The 21,157-nt window shown below is 44.3% G+C and overlaps 2 protein-coding genes across 7 annotated transcripts in view; one reads left to right on the plus strand and one right to left on the minus strand.

The window, feature by feature from the left end:
- Positions 1 to 21,157, minus strand: part of LOC143766127 (uncharacterized) — a 114,550-nt gene that overhangs the window by 78,243 nt on the left and 15,150 nt on the right. For 3 of the 6 annotated variants that reach the window (XR_013213536.1, XM_077253573.1, XM_077253571.1), the window contains exon 2: positions 5,582 to 5,728. The gene's annotated coding sequence lies outside the window, so the exon portion shown is untranslated. Of the gene's footprint in view, positions 1 to 1,227; positions 1,362 to 5,581; positions 5,729 to 7,072; positions 7,355 to 20,085; positions 20,213 to 21,157 lie in introns of those variants that run through there. The other 3 variants (XM_077253575.1, XM_077253574.1, XR_013213537.1) reach the window with 3 other exon arrangements.
- FBXW10B (F-box and WD repeat domain containing 10B) overlaps positions 1 to 21,157 on the plus strand; it is a 28,473-nt gene that overhangs the window by 4,178 nt on the left and 3,138 nt on the right. Inside the window, exons 2-12 of the mRNA XM_077253569.1 lie at positions 989 to 1,168; positions 1,240 to 1,367; positions 3,859 to 3,978; positions 4,564 to 4,673; positions 4,761 to 4,964; positions 5,634 to 5,755; positions 13,202 to 13,350; positions 13,606 to 13,748; positions 19,669 to 19,827; positions 20,018 to 20,310; positions 20,506 to 20,706. Coding sequence (XP_077109684.1) covers positions 989 to 1,168; positions 1,240 to 1,367; positions 3,859 to 3,978; positions 4,564 to 4,673; positions 4,761 to 4,964; positions 5,634 to 5,755; positions 13,202 to 13,350; positions 13,606 to 13,748; positions 19,669 to 19,827; positions 20,018 to 20,310; positions 20,506 to 20,706 — 1,809 coding nt within the window. The remainder of the gene's footprint in view (positions 1 to 988; positions 1,169 to 1,239; positions 1,368 to 3,858; positions 3,979 to 4,563; positions 4,674 to 4,760; positions 4,965 to 5,633; positions 5,756 to 13,201; positions 13,351 to 13,605; positions 13,749 to 19,668; positions 19,828 to 20,017; positions 20,311 to 20,505; positions 20,707 to 21,157) is intronic.

Consider the following 21,157-nt stretch of genomic DNA (forward strand, 5'->3'; position numbering starts at 1 on the left):
TATACAAAGCTCAGCATTCAGAGCGCTGCTAGATCTGCAGTAGAGAAAACAGCGCTTCTATCACAACTGCTGCACCCAGTAAACTAAGTGACACATCACTGGAATCAGGGTCTCTGTCCCTACATCATGCTGCTGTCAGATTACATAGCAAAAACCAGCTGACAGATTCCCTTTAAAGGAGAACTCCAACCAGAAGAGTTAATCCTGGCTGTTATTCCTGGTGATCTTTACTTCAACCGGCCTTGTTTTCTTTCCTCTTGAAAACAGGAAATTACAGAGTTTTCTGAACTAATAAGCTATCTGAAAATAGCCCAAACAAACAAACCAGGCAGCACAATTTCCCTATCACACCCTCTACCCTCCCTTTTGAGGTACTCCGCTGGCCCCAGAAATTTGTTGCCTCTCACTTTCCTGGTGATTGATTCTCCGGAAGAGGAACCAAACACATAGAGTTAAACAAATTCCAAGAATCTGCACTTTTTTCCAAGGATTAAAGTGGTATTCCCAAAATGTAAAGCTATTTGATCAATGGAACAAATCGGGGTTCTACAGCCCCATCTTGAAAGGCTTGGAGGTGTGCCTGCTTGACCTATGGGACTTCCAGAAATAGCAGAGTGCTGTTTTTGGCTTTCTCCAGTAGTGCCATAGACAATAAATGGAGCGGGGGTTGAGAAAGCACTTGATCCATTTGAAATGGGCAGCTTTTTAGAATCCAGAGCTGCACTCTCGGGATCATTTAGGGTTTCAGTAGTCAGACCCCCTGAGAGCAATAGAATATCCTCTATCCTATGCATGGGTTAATTTTCAGTTCTGCTAATACCTTCATAGACTATAAAGTTCTCTCTGACTGCAACACTACCACCAGATGATTTATTGGCCTGTACAAACTATTGACCAGTTTACACGGGGCAATGAGAACTCATTTGACTACTCATGGGCAGTAATCTGTCACCAGTGAGCTGATATAGTTCTATATTCACTCTTCTAGAGTTTCAGGAGTCGCATGAGGAAAAATCCAAACTGAAAGGATCAAGTAAAATACGGGACCGGACACAAGATGACCCGTCTCTTATGGTGGTGCCTACTTCTTTCCAGTCAACATCCGGTGTAAGGAAATACAAAGACTTCATCCGCTGCCTCCCGGTGCATCTCTCCAAAAAAATTCTAGGTACAAAACCAACACTTTGGTAGTTTACAGCCCAATTTCAGGCCACAGTCACTTTTCCTATTTTCTTGTAGGATACCTGAAGAAAAAGCATCTCTACAGATGTCTCTTCGTGTCTCATCACTGGTGCTACCTGACACGGGACCTTCTCCTGGACCTCGAAGCTGAGACCCTTGTGTGGAATGAGGCGATGATCCTGCAGGTACAGGAAGGAAAACTCAAACCAGAAGCGTTCAACCTGTTAATCTTCACCACTACTGGACTTGTCTGCTATCCTCTTTACAACAGGAAATTATAGGGTTGTCAGACCTAAAACCTCAACCCAAAAGAACCAACTAGGCAGCGCAATTTCACAAAAACATCCTCATTTGAGATACTCTGCTGGCCCCAAGACTTTAATACCTTTTGTTTACCCGATAATGGAAGCACCATTGGAAGCAGAACCAAACATTAAAAAATATGTCTGCTACGGATAACAGTGGTAAAAGTCCATAACGTCTACCAGGAAAATGAGGTAGCAGATGCAAGCAGTGCATGGATCTGTAATGGTGATGTAGCAGAGCATGGCTGTGGTACAGAGAAGGTTGTCAGAAAAGTATTTAGGTTATCTACTGATCGGTAGAGATAAATTGCGGAGCTTGTTAAGAAGTAGTATCCAAGGTTCGGTAGTGGAAATGTAGCAGATACAAAGGCAGTTGTCAGGTTAGTAGCCAGGAAATACAAGGTTAGGTAGTGGAAATGTAGCATATACAAAGGCAGTTGTCAGGTTAGTAGCCAGGAAATACAAGGTTAGGTAGTGGAAATGTAGCAGATACAAAGGCAGTTGTCAGGTTAGTAGCCAGGAAATACAAGGTTAGGTAGTGGAAATGTAGCAGATACAAAGGCAGTTGTCAGGTTAGTAGCCAGGAAACACAAGGTTCTGTAGTGGAAATGTAGCAGATACAAAGGCAGTTGTCAGGTTAGTAGCCAGGAAATACAAAGTTCCGTAGTGGTAATGTAGCAGATACAAAGGCAGTTGTCAGGTTAGTAGCCAGGAAATACAAGGTTCCGTAGTGGAAATGTAGCAAATACAAAGGCAGTTGTCAGGTTAGTAGCCAGGAAATACAAGGTTAGGTAGTGGAAATGTAGCAGATACAAAGGCAGTTGTCAGGTTAGTAGCCAGGAAATACAAGGTTCCGTAGTGGAAATGTAGCAGATACAAAGGCAGTTGTCAGGTTAGTAGCCAGGAAATACAAGGTTAGGTAGTGGAAATGTAGCAGATACAAAGGCAGTTGTCAGGTTAGTAGCCAGGAAATACAAGGTTCGGTAGTGGAAATGTAGCAGATACAAAGGCAGTTGTCAGGTTAGTAGCCAGGAAATACAAGGTTCCGTAGTGGTAATGTAGCAGATACAAAAGCAGTTGTCAGGTTAGTAGCCAGGAAATACAAGGTTCGGTAGTGGTAATGTAGCAAATACAAAGGCAGTTGTCAGGTTAGTAGCCAGGAAATACAAGGTTCGGCAGTGGAAATGTAGCAGATACAAAGGCAGTTGTCAGGTTAGTAGCCAGGAAATACAAGGTTCTGTAGTGGAAATGTAGCAAATACAAAGGCAGTTGTCAGGTTAGTAGCCAGGAAATACAAGGTTCCGTAGTGGAAATGTAGCAAATACAAAGGCAGTTGTCAGGTTAGTAGCCAGGAAATACAAGGTTCCGTAGTGGAAATGTAGCAGATACAAAGGCAGTTGACAGGTTAGTAGCCAGGAAATACAAGGTTCGGTAGTGGTAATGTAGCAGATACAAAGGCAGTTGTCAGGTTAGTAGCCAGGAAATACAAAGTTCGGTAGTAGTAATGTAGCACAGCTTGGTACCTTGTGCAGAGGCAGCTGTCAGAAGAGAAGTCAGGTAATCTAAGATTTAGTAATGGCGGTGTAGCTTGGTGCTTGGTAAAGAGGCAGCTTATCAGGAGTATTATCAGAAAACTGCCACCACTACTCCTTTAGAGACCCTTTGCCACAAAGGCTTAGGCAGGGTTCACATTTGCATTTGCGTGCGCAGTGTACGATCCGCATAAATCCGCATACGTCATGCGTACATATCTTTAACATTGTGTACGCAAGCACATGATTTTGCATGCGTTCGCTTGCGGATGTGTACACATACGTCGTTTCGCGGTGTGCGGCGGTGTCCGGCCAACGCAACATGTTGCATTTTTTGAGTCAAATATTGTGCAATCGTCTGCATGCGGATGATTGCAGATGATTGCATTAAAAAACCGCATTACTGTCTATGGGAACGCATGACATGCGTACTTTAGACTGTGCATGTCCAGAAAATGATGTCACCGCCTCCACCATGCGCATAGAAACCGCCAACACATGCACACGCAGCGTTTTTGTTTGCGTCATGCGCAAGATGATGAGCAGGCGTAAGCATGCAGGCAATACGCTGCGGACACATACGCAAATGTGAACTTAGCCTAAGTGAGACATCGCTGTACTACCTGAATGACACTTTGTGGCATCATCCATTTTACTATTTGCTGCCGAGCTGTCACAGGGAGAAGGGTAGAAATCTGACAACCTGATAGTCTGTCACTTTTTGCTGTCAAGAGGAAACACACATGACGAGTCAAATGGGAGAAGGGTCTCTACAGTTAAAGTTCGGGTCAAATCTAATGTTTTTACTATTGCTTTCCTTTGCTATGTATTTATGACAGGGGACCTCATATAAAGGGGTGAGCGTGTCATATGCCAAAATCCAAGCGATACCGGTACCAAAGGTTGGGGAAGATGGCAATGTTTTACCAAGGCTTGAGAAGTACTACCAAGAAACAAAGGTGGGAACGGCTGGGGCAGGACTGGTCACAGGCTGATGGCTGAAAGAAAACGGCTCCCAGAAGCACAGAGTATTTCAGGACAGGAGTGTGCTGACCTAGCGATGGATCACAGACTGAGATTACATAGTGGAAGGTGCAGTGTCCCCGGCAGCATACAGTATTTCAGGACAGGAGTGTGCTGGCCTAGCGATGGATCACAGCCTGAGATTACATAGTGGAAGGTGCAGGGTCCCCGGCAGCACACAGTATTTCAAGAGAGGATTGTACTGGCCTAGCGATGGATCACAGACTGAAATTACATAGTGGAAGGTGCAGGGTCCCCGGCAGAACACAGTATTTCAGGAGAGGAGTGTGCTGGCCTAGCCATGGATCACAGACTGAGATTATATAGTGGAAGGTGCAGGGTCCCCGGCAGCACACAGTATTTCAGGAGAGGAGTGTGCTGGCCTAGTGATGGATCACAGACTGAGGTTACATAGTGGAAGGTGCAGGGTCCCCGACAGAACAGAGTATCTTAGCAAAGCATTTGTTTTTAAATGAGGTAATTGTGAAGACACTGGAGGTGCTAAACTTTCTTTTCTGCAGCCTGGAGAAACTTTGGAAGCAGCCTATGCGGATGTAGAGACTTCTGCTGTGAACCTGGAGGAGAGGAACCTCTTTTGCGGCTCTTACAATGTCCTCATACTAACAGGACAGTACGTGGCACCTTAGATATCAGACTGACACTTCAATTGGGGTGCACAACTTTTTCCCTCAACTTTATATTTTTTTTTGCTCTTTAGAGGTGACTCGTCTAGAGTGATCCATTTTGATGGGGGACGGTTGGTCGCCGTTGGCTCAAGAGATCGCAAAGTTAAGCTGTACGATATGGCGGACATGGCGCAGATCCCACCCCTTATTCAGGGACATGCTGGCAGCATCCGTGTGGTGCGGCTGTGTGAGGAAAGGAGCCTCGTGTTCAGTGGAGGGTTTGATCTCAGTATCAGGTATGACTAGCTAATAATTGCCATGACATCCCTGTGCTAATAGGGGGCGCCTCATGTACATGGCTCAGTTTTGTACTTTGGAAGTGGGGTGGTCCTCTCTGAATTGTCCAGCATGGTGACTGTCCAATGGCTCCCTGCTATTTATTAAGAAATCTACCACCTCTGTAATCATAAACTCAGGTAAATGCTATGATACCATGCTTTACACTGCTTGTCGGCGCCATCAGAGAAAAGTTATGATCAGTGATATTAAGTTTATGGCCTCCATCTCAACATTCGCGGCAGTGTCATTGTAAAAAAAATGGTATACCGTAAGTTGTTTTTTTTGCAATAAAATATACTTATACCGGCCAAAAATACATCCTCATAGCCTCTGTCGGTGTAATGCAACATGTGTGGCATGCATGTCAGGAGTTTTCTTATTGAACATGCTAGGCTAAACATATATGTGAACATTTTATACACCCACTATACTTTACCCTGCAGCCCGGCTTGTTTAGATATAAGTTTATGCTGACCTCAGTATATGAAAGATGATTGCAAAACAAAAGTAACATCTTGCTACTATACTATAGTGTGAATATTCCTTGTGAATTCCCCCGTCAGGGTAACCTTACCATGAGATAGGCTGGGGGGATCCATAATGAAGACCTCTGTTCTGTCTGGCAGGCAGTGGGATCTTCACACTGGTCTGTGCCTCAGGATCTATCATGGACACATGAAGACCATTACATGCCTGGATGTTCAAGATGATTTGCTGATTTCTGGAGCAAAAGATGGACTCGTAAAAGGTCAGGAGGATACTGGGACACCAATAAAATAGCGGTATAATAAGAAAATGACCATAGAACAATCATATAACACAGCGTAATAATATACTGCCGTCATGTCCATCTTTACAAACACTATTGCTCCAAAGTAAATTTGCAGATAGCCTTAATTCAATTTTTTCTTTACTGTTGTGTATACAGCTCCGAGGCAGACTTATGTGTCTATGGCTACTGACTACATACAAACCCTGTGTGGTCCCTATCCTGCACTTACAAGTTACTCCCTTATATCTGCCCTTTCTTCTCAAAGGGGATGTCATAGACTAAAAGTAATATATATATATATATATATATATATATATATATATATATATATATATATTTGTGGGGAAAAGCATTTATTACGGAAAAAAGAAAACTAAACCTACAGGGCCCTGTGTTAAAAAGTGACTGCCCCCCCTCCCCAATAAAACATAAATTAACTGTGATTTATCACATGTTTGGGAAGCGGAGTTCAAATCCCCATCCACACCCTAGCCTGATTACTGCCACACCTGTTCTCAATCAAGAAATCACTTAAATAGGACCTGCCTAACAAAGTGAAGTGGAACAAAATTTCCTCAAAAGCTAGACATCATGCTGTGATCCAAAGAACTTCTGGAACAAATGAGAAACAAAGTAATTGAGATCTAATGGTCTGGAAAAGGTTATAAAGTCATTTGTAAAGCTTTGGGACTTCAGTGAACAACAGGGAGAGCCATTATCCACAAATGGCGAAAACATGGAACAGTGGTGAACCTTCCCAGGAGTGGCCAGTCGACGAAAAGAAAAACACCAGCAAGTTCACCTCTGAATGGCTTAAGAAAAACAAAATTAAGACTTTGGAGTGGCCTAGTCAAAGTCCTGACCTTAATTTGATTTAGATGCTATGGCAAGACTTTAAAAATGCGGTTTATGCTCGGAAATCCTCCAATGTGGTTGAATTACAATTCTGCAAAGATGAGTGGGTCAAAATTCCTCCAGAGTGTTGTAAAAGACTCATTGCCAATTATCGCAAACGCTTGATTGCAGTTGTTGCTACTAAGGGTGGCCCAACCAGTTAAAAAGTTTAGGGGGCAATCACTTTTTCACACAGGACCATGTAGGTTTGGATTTATTTTTTCCTTAATAAAGATCTTAATTTTAAATATGCATTTTGTGTTTACTTGTGTTATCGGTGTCTAATATTTACATTTGTTTGGTGATCTGAAACATTTCAAGGGAACCTGTCTGCAGCATTGTGCACAGTAACCTACACATAGTGACAGGTCGGCGCCGTTATACTGCTTACAATAATACCTCGGTTGATGAAATCCGTATTGTGGTTGTTGTTTAATCTTTATTTTCAGTTTTGAGTTAATGATATGCTTGTGCTTCTGGGTGGCTTGTGGGGTGTCTTCATGTGGTGCTCTGCTTAGGTATTCATAATGCAGACTGCTGACAGGTCACTGATCCCTCAGTGCATAAACAAATAAAACTTAGCACTCAACTTAGCAGAATATCCAAAGAAGATTTTTATTGCAGTCTGTCCAACAATTGATAAGAGACGTTTCGGTCCCACACGGACCTTCGTCAGTCCGACTGCATAAAAGGAAAATGTATACAATAGGTAAGTATATAAGGATTTTCAGCTGCAAGCCTCTAGAAAATACCCTGTGGATATATTTGGATGTGGGTCTTATATATGGTCCCAAGTGGACGAAATGTCCTGTTGTCCTTAGTCCTGGTTGCACCAATGCGGCGTCCACTGCCAATTTTGTACGTTTTCCCACTTACAAAGAGGAGAGGTCTGTAATTATTAATAATTCTGAGACAGAATCTTAAAAAAATCTAGAAAATCACATTATATAATTAATTTGCATGAAATAAGTATTTGGTACAATAGAAAAACAGAACTTATTATTTGGTACAGAAACCTTTGTTTGCAATTACAGAGAACAGACATTTCCTGTAGTTCTTGACCACGTTTGGACACACTGCAGCAGGGATTTTGGGCAACACTGAGTTTCAGCTTCCTACAAAGATTTTCTACTGGGTTCAGGACTGGAGACTAGTTAGGCCACTCCAGGACCTTGAAATGCTTCTTATGGAGCCACTTCCTAGTTGCCATGGCTTTGTGTTTTCGTTCACTGTGTGTTGTGAATTCTGCTTTTGGGCTCCCTCCGGTGGTTGTAGGTGGTAATGCAGTTGTCCCTGAGTTGCAGTCCTGGTCAGGTGTATCTGCTGATTGCAGTTCTGACTGGGGTATTTAGGCGTGCAGGATTCATTAGTCCTTGCCAGTTGTCAATTGTTGGGAGGTGTTGGACCTCTGCCTAGTTCCTCCTGCCTTTCTGCCAATCAGCAAAGATAAGTGTCTGGTTTTGTTTCTGTGGCACACATGTTGTGTGCTTCATAATTCAGTGCTATTCTTTTGTGTTTTCTTGTCCAGCTAGATTGTGTCAGTATTTTCTCAGTCTGTGTTGGATTCTCTGGGGTTGCAGATATTCACTCCACGTCTTTAGTTAGATTGTGGAAGTTTTTGTATTATCTGCTGTGGATATTTTGTGAAGGGTTTTAATACTGACCGCCTAGTATTCTGTCCTATCCTTTCCTATTTAGCTAGAGTGGCCTCTTTTGCTAAATCTTGTTTTCTGCCTGCATGTGTCTTTTCTTCTCCTACTCACAGTCAATATTCGTGGGGGCTGCCTATACTTTGGGGTTCTGCTCTGAGGCAAGGTAGCATTCCTATTTCCATCTATAGGGGTATTTAGTCCTCCGGCTGTGTCGAGGTGTCTAGGGTTTGTTAGGCACACCCCACGGCTACTTCTAGTTGCGGTGTTAGTTCAGGATCTGCGGTCAGTACAGTTTCCACCCACTCCAGAGAAAGTTTCATGCGGCTCCAAGGCCACCGGATCATAACACTGTGATGCTGGAAGACCCAGTCACAACCAATCTTCAATGCTCTTAGGCTAAGTTCACATTAGCCTTCGGGGGCTTTGTGGAGGGCTGCGTATGTCTCCTGGTAAGCCCCGCCTACTGTGACATACTTCTGCATGCGTCCTGCATACCTATCTTTGACATTGGGTACGCAGGACATGCGGATGTATGCGGATGCGTTGTTTTGACGCGCCCGCCGACCGCACGGGAACGCAACAAGTTTCGTTTTCTGCGGACGGCGGGCATGTCAAAACGACGGATCCACATACATCCGCATGTCCTGCATACCCAATGTTAAAGATAGGTACGCAGGACACATGTAGAAGTATGTGCAAGTTGGCGGGGCTTAGCAGAGGACATATGCAGCCCTCCGCAAAGCCCCCGAACACTAATGTGAACCCCACCTTACTGAGGGAAAGATGTTGTTGGCCAAAATCTCTCCATCCATCCTCCCTTCAATACGGTGCAGTCATCCTGTCCCTTTTGCAAAAACAAACCCAAAAGTATGATCTTTCCCCCATCATGCTTCACGGTTGGAACAGTGTTCTTGGGGTTGTTCTCATCCTTTTTCTTCCTCCAAACACGGTGAGTGAAGTTGATACCAAAAAGTTCTATTTTGATCTCATCTGACCACATGACCTTCTCCCCTGCCTCCTCTGGTTCATCCAGATGATCACTTGTAAACCTCAAACAGGCCTGGACATGTGCTGGCGCGACCAAGGCAACCTTGCATGCCCTGCAGGATTTTAATCCATGACGACGTAATGCGTTAGGCTAGTTTCACACTAGCGTTTACCTGATCTGCGGCGGGCTGCGGACTTCCTCCGTGAAGCCCCGCCCCCCGCCGCTAGCTCCGCCTACTTCTGCATGCAGCCTGTGTACCTATATTTAACATTAGGTACGCAGGTCGTGCCGCAGTATGCGGATGGTGCCGCATGCGTCATTTTGACGATGCGGCGACCAGCGTAGACGCAGCCATGTAGCTTTTTTTTTTCTTTTTCCGCATCGTCAAAACGACGCATGCAGCACCATCCGCACACTGCGGCACGACCTGCGTACCTAATGTTAAATATAGGTACACAGGCCGCATGCAGAAGTAGGCGGAGCTAGCGGCGGAGGTGCGGCGGGGCTTCACGGAGGAAGTCCGCAGCCCGCCGCAGATCAGGTAAACGCTAGTGTGAAACCGGCCTTACTAACGGTAAAATTTGAGACTACGGTCCCAGCTCCCTTCCGGTCATTGACCAGGTCCTCCTGTGTAGTTCTGGGCTGATTCCTGACCTTTCTCAGAATCATCCCTACCCCCACCCAAAAGGCGAGATCCTCCATGGAGACCAAGACCGAGGAAGATCGACAGTCATCTTGTGTTTCCTCCATTTTCTAATAATTGTGCCATCAGTTGTTGCCTTCTCACCAAGATGCTTGCCTATTGTCTTGTAGCCCATCCCAGCCTTGAGGAGATCTACAGTTTTGTCCCTTGTGTCCAGACAGCTCTTTGGTCTTGATCATGGTGGAGAGGTTGGCGTATGATTGATTGAGTGTATGGACAGGTGTCTTTTACACAGGTAACTAGTTCAAACAGGTGCAATTAATATAGGTAATGAGTGCGGAGTAAGAGGGCTTCTTAAAGAAAAACTAACAGGTCTGTGAGAGCCAGAATTCTTGCTGGTTGATAGGTGATCAAATAATTATTTCATGCAACAAAATAAAATGTAATTATTTAAAAATCATACAATGTGATTTTCTTTTTTTTTTCTTTTTTTTGTTAGATTCTGTCTCTCACAGTTGAAATGTACTTACAATAAAAATTGCAGGCCCCTTGATTCTTTGTAGGTGGGAAAACTGCCAAAATCAGCAGTATATCAAATACTTATTTTCCCCACAGTACATATACTTAAAATATAAAAACTTGAATGATCCCCTCCCTCCCTCTCTATTAAAAATATACATATATGATATTCTGTTTGCGTTGGTTTATCTCGGGTTTTCCGGATTCCTTTAACACTCCAAAAACAGAAGGAATCTAGATTGTGAGCTCCAATAGGGACAATGCCGATAATCTCTGTAAAGTGCTGTTGAATTAATGGCACTATACAAGTGAGTAAAATAAATACAAATAAATATTGCCACATCCATCTATGAAAGTGTAAAATTATTTAACCCCTAGGATAAAGAAAAACGAATCAAAATACCGTAATTGTCATTTTTTTTGGTCACCCAAAAAATGCAATATAAAGAGATTAAAACATATGTTTGGGGTTTTTTTTTTACATATGTACCCCAAATTAAAAACCTCAACTCACCATACAAAAAACCAAGCCCTAGTACAGCTCCATCAATAGAAAAAAAAAATTTAAATTCAGATTTTTTTTCTGCACTAAAGAAAAAATATGTATAAAAGTTTGGTATCAGTAAAATCGTACTGACCTAAACAATTACCGTATATACTCGAGTATAAGCTGAGATTTTCAGCCCATTTTTTTTAGGCTGAAAGTGCCCCTCTTGGCTCGAGTCATTGTCCCTGGCGGTCGGCAGGGGAGGGGGAGCAGCGGCTGTGACATACTCACCTGCTCCTGGCGAGGTCCCTGCATCTCCGATTGTCTCCAGGCGCCGGCAGCTCTTCCAGCATTGAGCAGTCACATGGTACCGCTCATTACAGTAATGAATATGGACGCGACTCCACTCCCATAGGGGTGGAGCCGCATATTTATTACTGTAATGAGCAGTACCAGTGATCGCTCAAAGCTGGAAGAGCTGCCGCGCCCGGATAGTCCATCAGGGAAGCTGCCAGGGACCGCACCAGGAGCAGGTGAGTATAATGGGGAGGGGGAGCACGGAGATATTCACCTCTCCTCGTTCCACCGCCGGGCGCCGTCTTCTACGTCATCTGCCTGTGACGCTCAGGTCAGAGGGCAAGATGACGTGGTTAGTGTGCGCCCTCTGCCTGAGCGTCAGTGCGGAGGACGGGGAAAGGTGACTATAGCAAGTGCCGGGGGCCTGAGCGACAAGACGTGAGTACATTATTTTTTTTTTTAATCACAGCAACAGCATATGGGGCATAATAGTCTATGGAGCATCTTATTGGGCCATAATCAGCATTTGAGGAGCATTATACGGGGCAAATGTGTCTATGGAGCATCTTATGAGGCCATAATCAGCATTTGTGCAGCATTATATGGGGCAAATATCTCTATGGACCATCTTATGGGGCCATAATCAGCATTTGTGCAGCATTATATGGGGCAAATGTCTGTATGGAGCATCTTATGGGGCCATAATCAGCATTTGTGCAGCATTATATGGGGCAAATGTCTGTATGGAGCATCTTATGGGGCCATAATCAGCATTTGTGCAGCATTATATGGGGCAAATGTCTGTATGGAGCATTTTATGGGGCCATAGTCAGCATTTGTGCAGCATTATATGGGGCAAATGTCTGTATGGAGCATCTTATGGGGCCATTATTAACCTTTGTGCAGCATTATATGGGGTATATTTTAATATGGATCATCTTATGGGGCCATAATCAACATTTGTGCAGCATTGTATGCGGCAAATGTCTGTATGGAGCATCTTATGGGGCCATAATCAGCATTTGTGCAGCATTATACCGGGCAAATGTCTGTATGGAGCATCTTATGGGGCCATAATCAACATTTGTGCAGCATTGTACGGGACAAATGTCTCTATGGAGCATCTTATGGGGCCATAATCAGCATTTGTGCAGCATTATATGGGGCAAATGTCTGTATAGAGCATCTTATGGGGCCATTATTAACCTTTGTGCAGCATCATATGGGGCATATTTTAATATGGAGCATCTTATGGGGCCAATCATAAACTTTATGGAGCATTATATGGGGCGTATTTTGTATGGGGCATCTTATGGGCCCATCATGAACTGTATGGAGCATTATATGGGGCTCCTAATTCAATATGGATATTCAAAAACACTTAACCTACTGATGTCTCAATTAATTTTACTTTTATTGGTATCTATTTTTATTTTTGACATTTACCGGTAGCTGCTGCATTTCCCACCCTAGGCTTTTACTCAAGTCATTAAGTTTTCCCTGTTTTTTTGTGGCAAAATTAGGGGTCTCGGCTTATACTCGGGTCGGCTTATGCTCGAGTATATACGGTATGTTACCAGGTCATTTTTAGGCACATTGAACACTATAAATAAATAAGGGAAAAAAAGGTGGCATTGCATTGCATTTTTATTCATTATTGCAACACATTTTGTCAGTATATTATGTGGTAAAGTGAATGGTGTCATTCAAAGCTACCTAAAATGGTTGCAAAAATAAACACACCATTTTAAATATCCAGTTCCTAATATCAGCTGAGCCCCATACAAGTGTATTTTATATTGTCTAAGTCGAAGGGAAATTGTCTCCAGTAAATATCTTTCCGTATGAGGGAACCCAATCTTAAACCGATGGTTCATAGTAACTCCTCCAAATGATTGTGGCATGTTCCAATCCTAACAATTGTGGCATCTCCTCCCTATAGTGTGGGATATCACTACCGGAAAATGTCTGCGCACGTTTAAGCACAAGGACGCTGTTCTGGCTGTAAAAATCAGGGACCGGTTGGTGGTGAGCGGCTGTGAGAGGGGTCTTGTCAAAGTCTGGCACCTAGAATCTGCCGATTTAATCAAGGTGGGTAAGAATAATATGCAAGGCCTCATGTAGAGTTGAAGCTTCACATATTTTAGTAAAAAATATATTGGAGTTTTCTGCTTGCTTGCTGTCAGAGATCTTGAAAATGGCGAGGGATAAGATAACTGGAGAGCTTGTCTTATACAGAAACACATAAGGCCAGAAAATCCTATAGAGATCGACCTGAAGGATTGTAAACACAGTATCAGTGTTTGTCCTACATTTCCTGATGTTTTCCACTATTCCATTGATTAGACATTACCTGGCCACCAGGGAGCTATAAAATGCCTGGCATTTGATCAGTGGCACTTGGTATCGGGGAGTTCGGATGGATACGTCATTGCCTGGAGCATGATGGGAACTTTTCAGAAACGGCTGATGACCTTCAGGCATCCAAAGTAAGTCAACAGTAGAGAGTTCAGCCACACAGACTCCACACTCAGGGCGTCTGCCGGATGGTCTCCACGCTCAGGCCCTCTGTCGGGAGGGCTTCACACTCAGAGCCTCTGCTGGGAAGGCTCCACACTCAGGGTCTCTGCCGGGTGGGCTCCAAGCTGAGGGCCTCTGCCGGGAGGGGTCCACCCTCAGAGCCTCTGCTGGGCGGGCACCACGCTCAGGGCCTCTGTTGGGAGGGCTTCACGCTCAGGGCCTCTGCCGGGAGGGCTCCACGCTCAGGGGCTGTTGAGAGAGCACCATGTGCAAGCCTCTGCCGGGAGGGCTCCATGCTCAGGGCCTCTGCCAGGAGGGCTACACATTCAGAGCTTCAGCCGGGCAGGCTCTGCGCTCAGGGCCTGTGCCGGGCGGGCTCCGCACTCAGGGCCTCTGTCGGACAGGGTCAACGCTCATGATTTTGGCTGGGCAGGCTCCACACTCAGGGCCTCTGACAGACGGGCTCCATGGATAGGGCCTTTGCAAGGCAGTCTCCATGCCCAGGGCCTCTACCGAGCAGGCTACACACTCAAGGCCTCTGCTGAGCAGGCTCCAAGCTCAGAGCCTCTGCCAGATGGGCTCCACACTCAAGGCCTCTGCTAGACGGGCTTCATGGTTAGGGCCTCTGCAGGGCAGTCTCCATGCTCAGGGCCTCTATCGAGCGGGCTACACACTCAAGGCCTCTGCCGAGCAGGCTTCATGCTCAGAGCCTCTGCCAGATGGGCTCCACACTCAAGGCCTCTGCTAGATGGGCTCCACACTCAGGGCCTCTGCCAGAAGGGCTCCACGCTCAGGGCCTCTGCTGGACGGGCTCCACGCTCAGGGCCTCTGCCGGACGGGCTCCACGCTCAGGGCCTCTGCCAGACGGGCTCCACGGTTAGGGCCTCTGCCGGGCAGTCTCCACGCTCAGGGCCTCTGCCGAGCAGGCTCCATGCTCAGAGCCTCTGCCAGATGGGCTCCAAACTCAGGGCCTCTGCCAGACGGGCTCCACCCTCAGGGCCTCTGCCGGGCAGGCTCCACGCTCAGGGCCTCTGCCGGGAGGGCTCCACGCTCAGGTCTCTGCAATGCAGTCTCAATTAACAGAACTTGGCCACACAGATTTGACACACATAGTATATAAACTCACAGAAAAATACTGGAGAAAAAAGGATCCAATGATTAAAAGATGGCAAATTTTATTGAAAACGTATTAAAAGTCCAAAATGATTAAACCTACAACAAGAAATCCAGATGTATGTATGCAAGCAGCCTGGTAAGGCTAGATTCACACTAGCGTTTACCTGATCTGCGGCAGGCTGCGAACTTCCTCCGTGAAGCCCCTCCCTCGGCCGCACCTCCGCCGCTAGCTCCGCCTACTTCTGCATGCGGCCCGCATGCGACCTGCGTACCTATCTTTAACATTAGGTACGCAGGTCGTGCGGGTGTATGCGGATGCTGCCGCATGCGTCTTTTTGACAATGCGGAAAAAAAAAAAATGCTACAGGCTGCGTCCTACGCTGGTCGCCGCATCGTCAAAACGATGCATGCGGCAGCATCTGCATACAGCCGCACGACCTGCGTACCTAATGTTAAAGATAAGTACGCAGGTCGCATGCGGGCCGCATGCAGAAGTAGGCGGAGCTAGCGGCGGAGGTGCGGCCGAGGGCGGGGCTTCACGGAGGAAGTCCGCAGCCTGCCGCAGATCAGGTAAACGCTAGTGTGAAACTAGCCTAAATCATATCTATTTACATACAGAAATTAGAATGAGGTAATATGTACCATTCAAAAAGACCTATGACGGCAATTTACCATGTGAAAAATTGAGCAATGAATCGCACATGGAGACAACATGAATATACAGGTGCTTCTCACAAAATTAGAATATCATCAAAAAGTTAATTTATTTCAGTTCTTCAATACAAAAAGTGAAACTCATATATTATATAGAGTCATTACAAACAGAGTAATCTATTTCAAGTGTTTATTTCTGTTAATGTTGATGATTATGGCTTATGGCCAATGAAAACCCCAAAGTCATTATCTCAGTAAATTAGAATACATTATAACACCAGCTTGAAAAATAATTTTAACCCCTTAATGACCGCCAATACGTCTTTTTACAGACCTGAGATATAAGAGAATAGCATCCCCACACAGGTGACAATCCAGCAGCTGTCGGCTGTACACTATAGCTGACAACTTGCTGCATTAGCCAAGATCAGTGTTTGTACCGTTCAAATCTGTTTAACCCCTTAGAAGCTGCTGTCAATAGTGACTACATCATATAAATGGTTAACAGAGTGTGGGGGCTTCCTCTTTATCCCAATTGGTGCCCTCAGATCATGATTGTGTTGTCCTGATGTTTGCGATGGCAATTCACATCCAAATAGCGGCCTTAGAGTCTGACCGCTGTAGTAATCTGTTCAGAAGTTAGCAGCATTTAGGTAGTAAAATATACATTTTCATTTCTGTCATGCCACTTTTCATTAATACCTGAAAAACGCCTGAAGGGTTAATAAACTACCTGACTGCAGTTTTCAATATGCCAGGGGGCACTGTTTTAAAATTAGAATAACTTTTGGAGGTTTCCCAATATATAATACCCCCAAAGGCACTTCAAACATGAATAGGTCAATAAAAAAATAAATTTTGTAAATTTCCTTGAAAAAATGAAAAATTACTGCTACAGTTTTAAACCTCCTAAAATGCTAACAAAATAAAATAACATTTTACAAATAGTGCTGATGTAAAGCAGACATGAGGGAAATGTTATTTATGAATGTTTTGCTGTGGTATGACTATCTGGATTAAAGGGATAATCATTAAAAATTTGAAAATTGCTAATTTTTTAACATTTTTCTCAAATTTCTGATATTTTTTTTTTATAAATAAACACAAAACATATTGACCTAAATTTACCATTATCATAAAGCATAATGTGCCACAAAAAAACAATCTCAAAATCACTGGTATTTTTTTCCAGAGTTATTACCACATAAAGTGACACTGGTCAGACTTAAAAAATTTGGCTCCGTCACTAAGGGGTTAAAATCCGAAATGTTGGCCTACTGAAATGTATGTTCAGTAGATGCACTCAATACTTGGTTGGGGCTCCTTTTGCATCAATTACTGCTTCAATGCAGTTTGACATGGGGACGACCAGCCTGTGGCACTGCTGAGGTGTTATGGAAGCCCAGGTTGCTTTGATAGCAGCCTTCAGCTCGTCTGCATTGTTGGATCTGGTGTCTCTCATCTTCTTCTTGACAATACCCCATAGATTCTCTATGGAGTTAAGGTCAGGTGAAATTGCTGGCCAATCAAGCACAGTGATACTGTTGTTTTAAAACCAGGTATTGGTACTTTTGGCAGTGTGGACAGGTGCCAAGTCCCACTGGAGAATGAAATTTCCATCTTCTAAAATTTCCTGGTAGACGACTGAAGCGGACTTTGGTCTTGATAAAACACAGTGGACCTACACCAGCAGATGACATGGCTCCCCAAACCAACACTGATTGTGGAAACTTCACACTAGACCTCAAGCAGCTTGGATTGTGTGCCTCTCCACTCTTCCTCCAGATTCTAGGACCTTGATTTCCAAATGAAATGCAAAAAATACTTTCATCTGAAAACAACACCTTGGACCACTGAGCAACAGTCCAGTTCTTTTTCTTCTTGGCCCAGGTAAGATGCTTCTGGCATTGTCTATTGGCCATGAGTGGCTTGACACAAGGAATGTGACACTTGTAGCCCATGTCCTGGATACGTCTGTATGTAGTGGCTCTTGAAGCAATGACTCCAGCAGCAGTCCACTCCTTGTGAATCTCCCCCAAATTTTTGAATGGCCTTCTCTTAACAATCCTTTCAAGGCTGCAGTTATCCCGGTTGCTTGTGCACCTTTTTCTACCATACTTTTTCCTTCTACTCAACTTTCCATTAAAATGATTGGATACAGCACTCTGTGAACAGCCAGCATCTTTAGCAATGACCTTTTGTGGCTTACCCTCCTTGTGGAGTGTGTCAATGACTGCCTTCTGGACATCTGTCAAGTCAGCAGTCTTCCCCATGATTGTGGAGCCTACTGAAACAGACTAAGGGACCTTTTTAAACACTTAGGAAGCCTTTGCAGGTGTTTTTTGTAACTTGAAATAGATCACTCTGTTTGTAATGACTCTATATAATATATGAGTTTCACTTTTTGTATTAAAGAACTGAAATAAATTAACTTATTGATGATATTCAAATTTTGTGAGAAGCACCTGTGTTAGCACTACCCATAATGAGATGCAAGAAATTACATAGTTGAACTGTACTTTTATAAGAATAAATACTTGCAAATAACATACAGATTAACATAGCAATGTCTATTTTTATACACTGAATGTGTGCAAACGGCTATGATACACAAGCTACATGAGCAACAAAGAAAAAACAACGACAAGAAATTCCAATACAATCAATGATAATAAATTAATCATTTTATTAGGGTGACCAGGTACAAAGGGAAAAGGGAGGGGGAGAAGGAGAGAGGAAGATGTACCCTCTCACACATGTCAGAGTAAAACAGCCCACAGAAACCAAATATGTATCACAAAAGGCTATATAGGTATAGACTGTAGTAAAATAACCTAACAGTTATTGCACATTTGACCCATATGGCCAAGAAAGAAAAATTGCGGCACCCTTCATATACTAAATAGAGACATAGCCGCAAGGGCTGTTATAATTACCAGTGGGGCCGGAGGTATGACTGTGGGCGTCCTTCCCGACGCACGTTTCGGCGGTGCAGCCTTTCAAGGTTGAGAAAGAAACGCCGAAACGCGCGTCGGGAAGGACGCCCACAGTCATACCTCCGGCCCCACTGGTAATAATAACAGCCCTTGCGGCTATGTCTCTATTTAGTATATGAAGGGTGCCGCAATTTTTCTTTCTTGGCCATATGGGTCAAATGTGCAATAACTGTTAGGTTATTTTACTACAGTCTATACCTATATAGCCTTTTGTGATACATATTTGGTTTCTGTGGGCTGTTTTACTCTGACATGTGTGAGAGGGTACATCTTCCTCTCTCCTTCTCCCCCTCCCTTTTCCCTTTGTACCTGGTCACCCTAATAAAATGATTAATTTATTATCATTGATTGTATTGGAATTTCTTGTCGTTGTTTTTTCTTTGTTGCCCATGTTATGTGCGACATTTCCACTTTATGTCCCTTAACATCACAAGATTGTTACATTTTTTACTATTGTGATGTTTGCTTACATAAGGTTTGTTCAATACAAGCTACATGAGCAAGGCTCTGCCAAACGGACTGGGTTCTGCGGTACAACCTCCATGCACAAGGCTCTTTTGTGAAGGCTCCACACCCACGGGTCTTCCAGGAAGGCTCCACACACAGGACTCTTCCACAAAGGGTCCTCGCACAGGGCTCTTCCACAAAGGCTCCATGCAAAGGGCTCTTCCATGAAGGCTCCATGTACAGGGCTCTTCTGTGAAGGCTCCACACCCAAGGCTCTTCCAGGAAGGCTCCACGCACAGAAATCTTCCACGAAGGCCTCTCGCACAAGGCTTTTCCGCAACGGTTCCACGCACAGGGCTCTTTCACGAAGGCTACACACACAGGGCTCTACAGTGAAGGCTCCACACCCAGGGCTCTTATGCAAAGACCCCATGCACAGGGCTCTTCCGCAAAGGCTCCATGCACAGGGCTCTTCCGCAAAGGCTTCACGCACAGGACTTTTTAACAAAGGCTCCTCTTACAGAGCTTTGTCGCAAAGGCTGCATGAACAGCGCTCTGCAGCGAAGGCTACATGCACAGCTTCCATGCACAGGGCTCTCTTGTGCATGAGCTCTTATTATGTATTATAAATATACCTACACGTGGAAGTTTTAATGTTGACTCCATATTTCTACAGGGAGGTGAGGTGTCTGGAGCTGCTCTACCTTAGGGTTATTACAGGATGCGCTGATGGTAAAATCCGAGTATTTAATTTCCTCAATGGGGACTGCCTCCGAGTGATGAGAGCGAATAGCAGAGCAGACCCGGTGGCCGCACTGTGCATTTGTGACAACAGGTAACGACTACATAATACTGCAGTACAAGGTTTACTTTGGTGGGACATACTCAATTCTTCACATTGAAAACACATTTATTTTTATGGTGCGGGATCTGGAGAAAAAGCTAGGGACAGCTTCCCACATGATGATATTTGACACATATTTTCAACACATTCATATACTTAAACCGCTTTCCCTGAAATCTAGGATGGTGATCAATGTGCTGACCAGCATCATGATCTTCCAGTTTGAGGATATCTCATGGGATTACTCACAAGCATCAGAACGAATCGATGTCCTCAAAGACAGACAGCGGTTCCAAGAAGCGCCCATCCATGTGAGGCCGTACAGCTATGTGCGGGCCCAAAGAATGAAACGCGTTGGTTCCAGCAACAGGAAAATCTACAAGCAAGAAGAAGATGACGATGGTCTGGAGACAAAGAGCCAGCTATCCCATCATGCACGTAGCCTGTCTGCAAAAAGCATGAAGACAGCACATGGTAACATCACATAGTAAATTTTTCTAAACATAGTAATTGCAATTACAACAGATATAATATACCAGCACCACAACCATCTCCACTGTCCAGGACGCCCATAGCTAAACTATGTCATAACCTCTTTGAATACAAATTTATATGTAAATAATGAATACGTAAATTATTCTACTGGTTTTCATCTTTATCTTATTGCAGATTTACATATGGAGTCCTTAAAGCCAGCCACATGGCCAGAATTACAGAGTTACCGCAGAAGTTTTGCATATATCGATCTGCAACCAGAATTCTACAAGAAACCTCCATCTGCACGTAGACCTCGTACAGGGGGAGAAAGAAATCAAGAGACGTATAGTGTATCAAGTCCTGCCCCAGTCACTAAGACAAAGGATGAATCTGGTATTGCAACATATTCAGTATTATAGTAGTTATAGTCTCGTACATACGAAGAGTATTATAGTGGTTATATTCATGTACAGAGGAAGGTATTATAGTCAGGGCTGTCACCAGAAATTTCAGGGCCCCATACTGGAAAAAGTTTTGGGCCCACTTGAGACACTGCCCAGGCTCCATCCCAGCTCTGCCTCCATGCCTTGAACCTTCCACAGTCCCACGTCCACTCTGGGAAAAACTCCACTTCTGCATCACGTCCTTACCAATCACACATTAACAGTTCCCATCTAACGCCAGAACACATATATAGCCATAAGCGTTTGTACAAATACCGTTATACCATGATCAGACCACATATTACCACCACATAGTGACCAAATACTACCACATGCAAGGAACAAATATCGCCACACCATGTCTAGACCACATATTATCACCTCCCGCTTCCCCAATTCAT

The sequence above is a fragment of the Ranitomeya variabilis genome, chromosome 4 (assembly GCF_051348905.1).
Source record: "Ranitomeya variabilis isolate aRanVar5 chromosome 4, aRanVar5.hap1, whole genome shotgun sequence".
In the NCBI taxonomy this organism is placed as follows: domain Eukaryota; kingdom Metazoa; phylum Chordata; class Amphibia; order Anura; family Dendrobatidae; genus Ranitomeya; species Ranitomeya variabilis.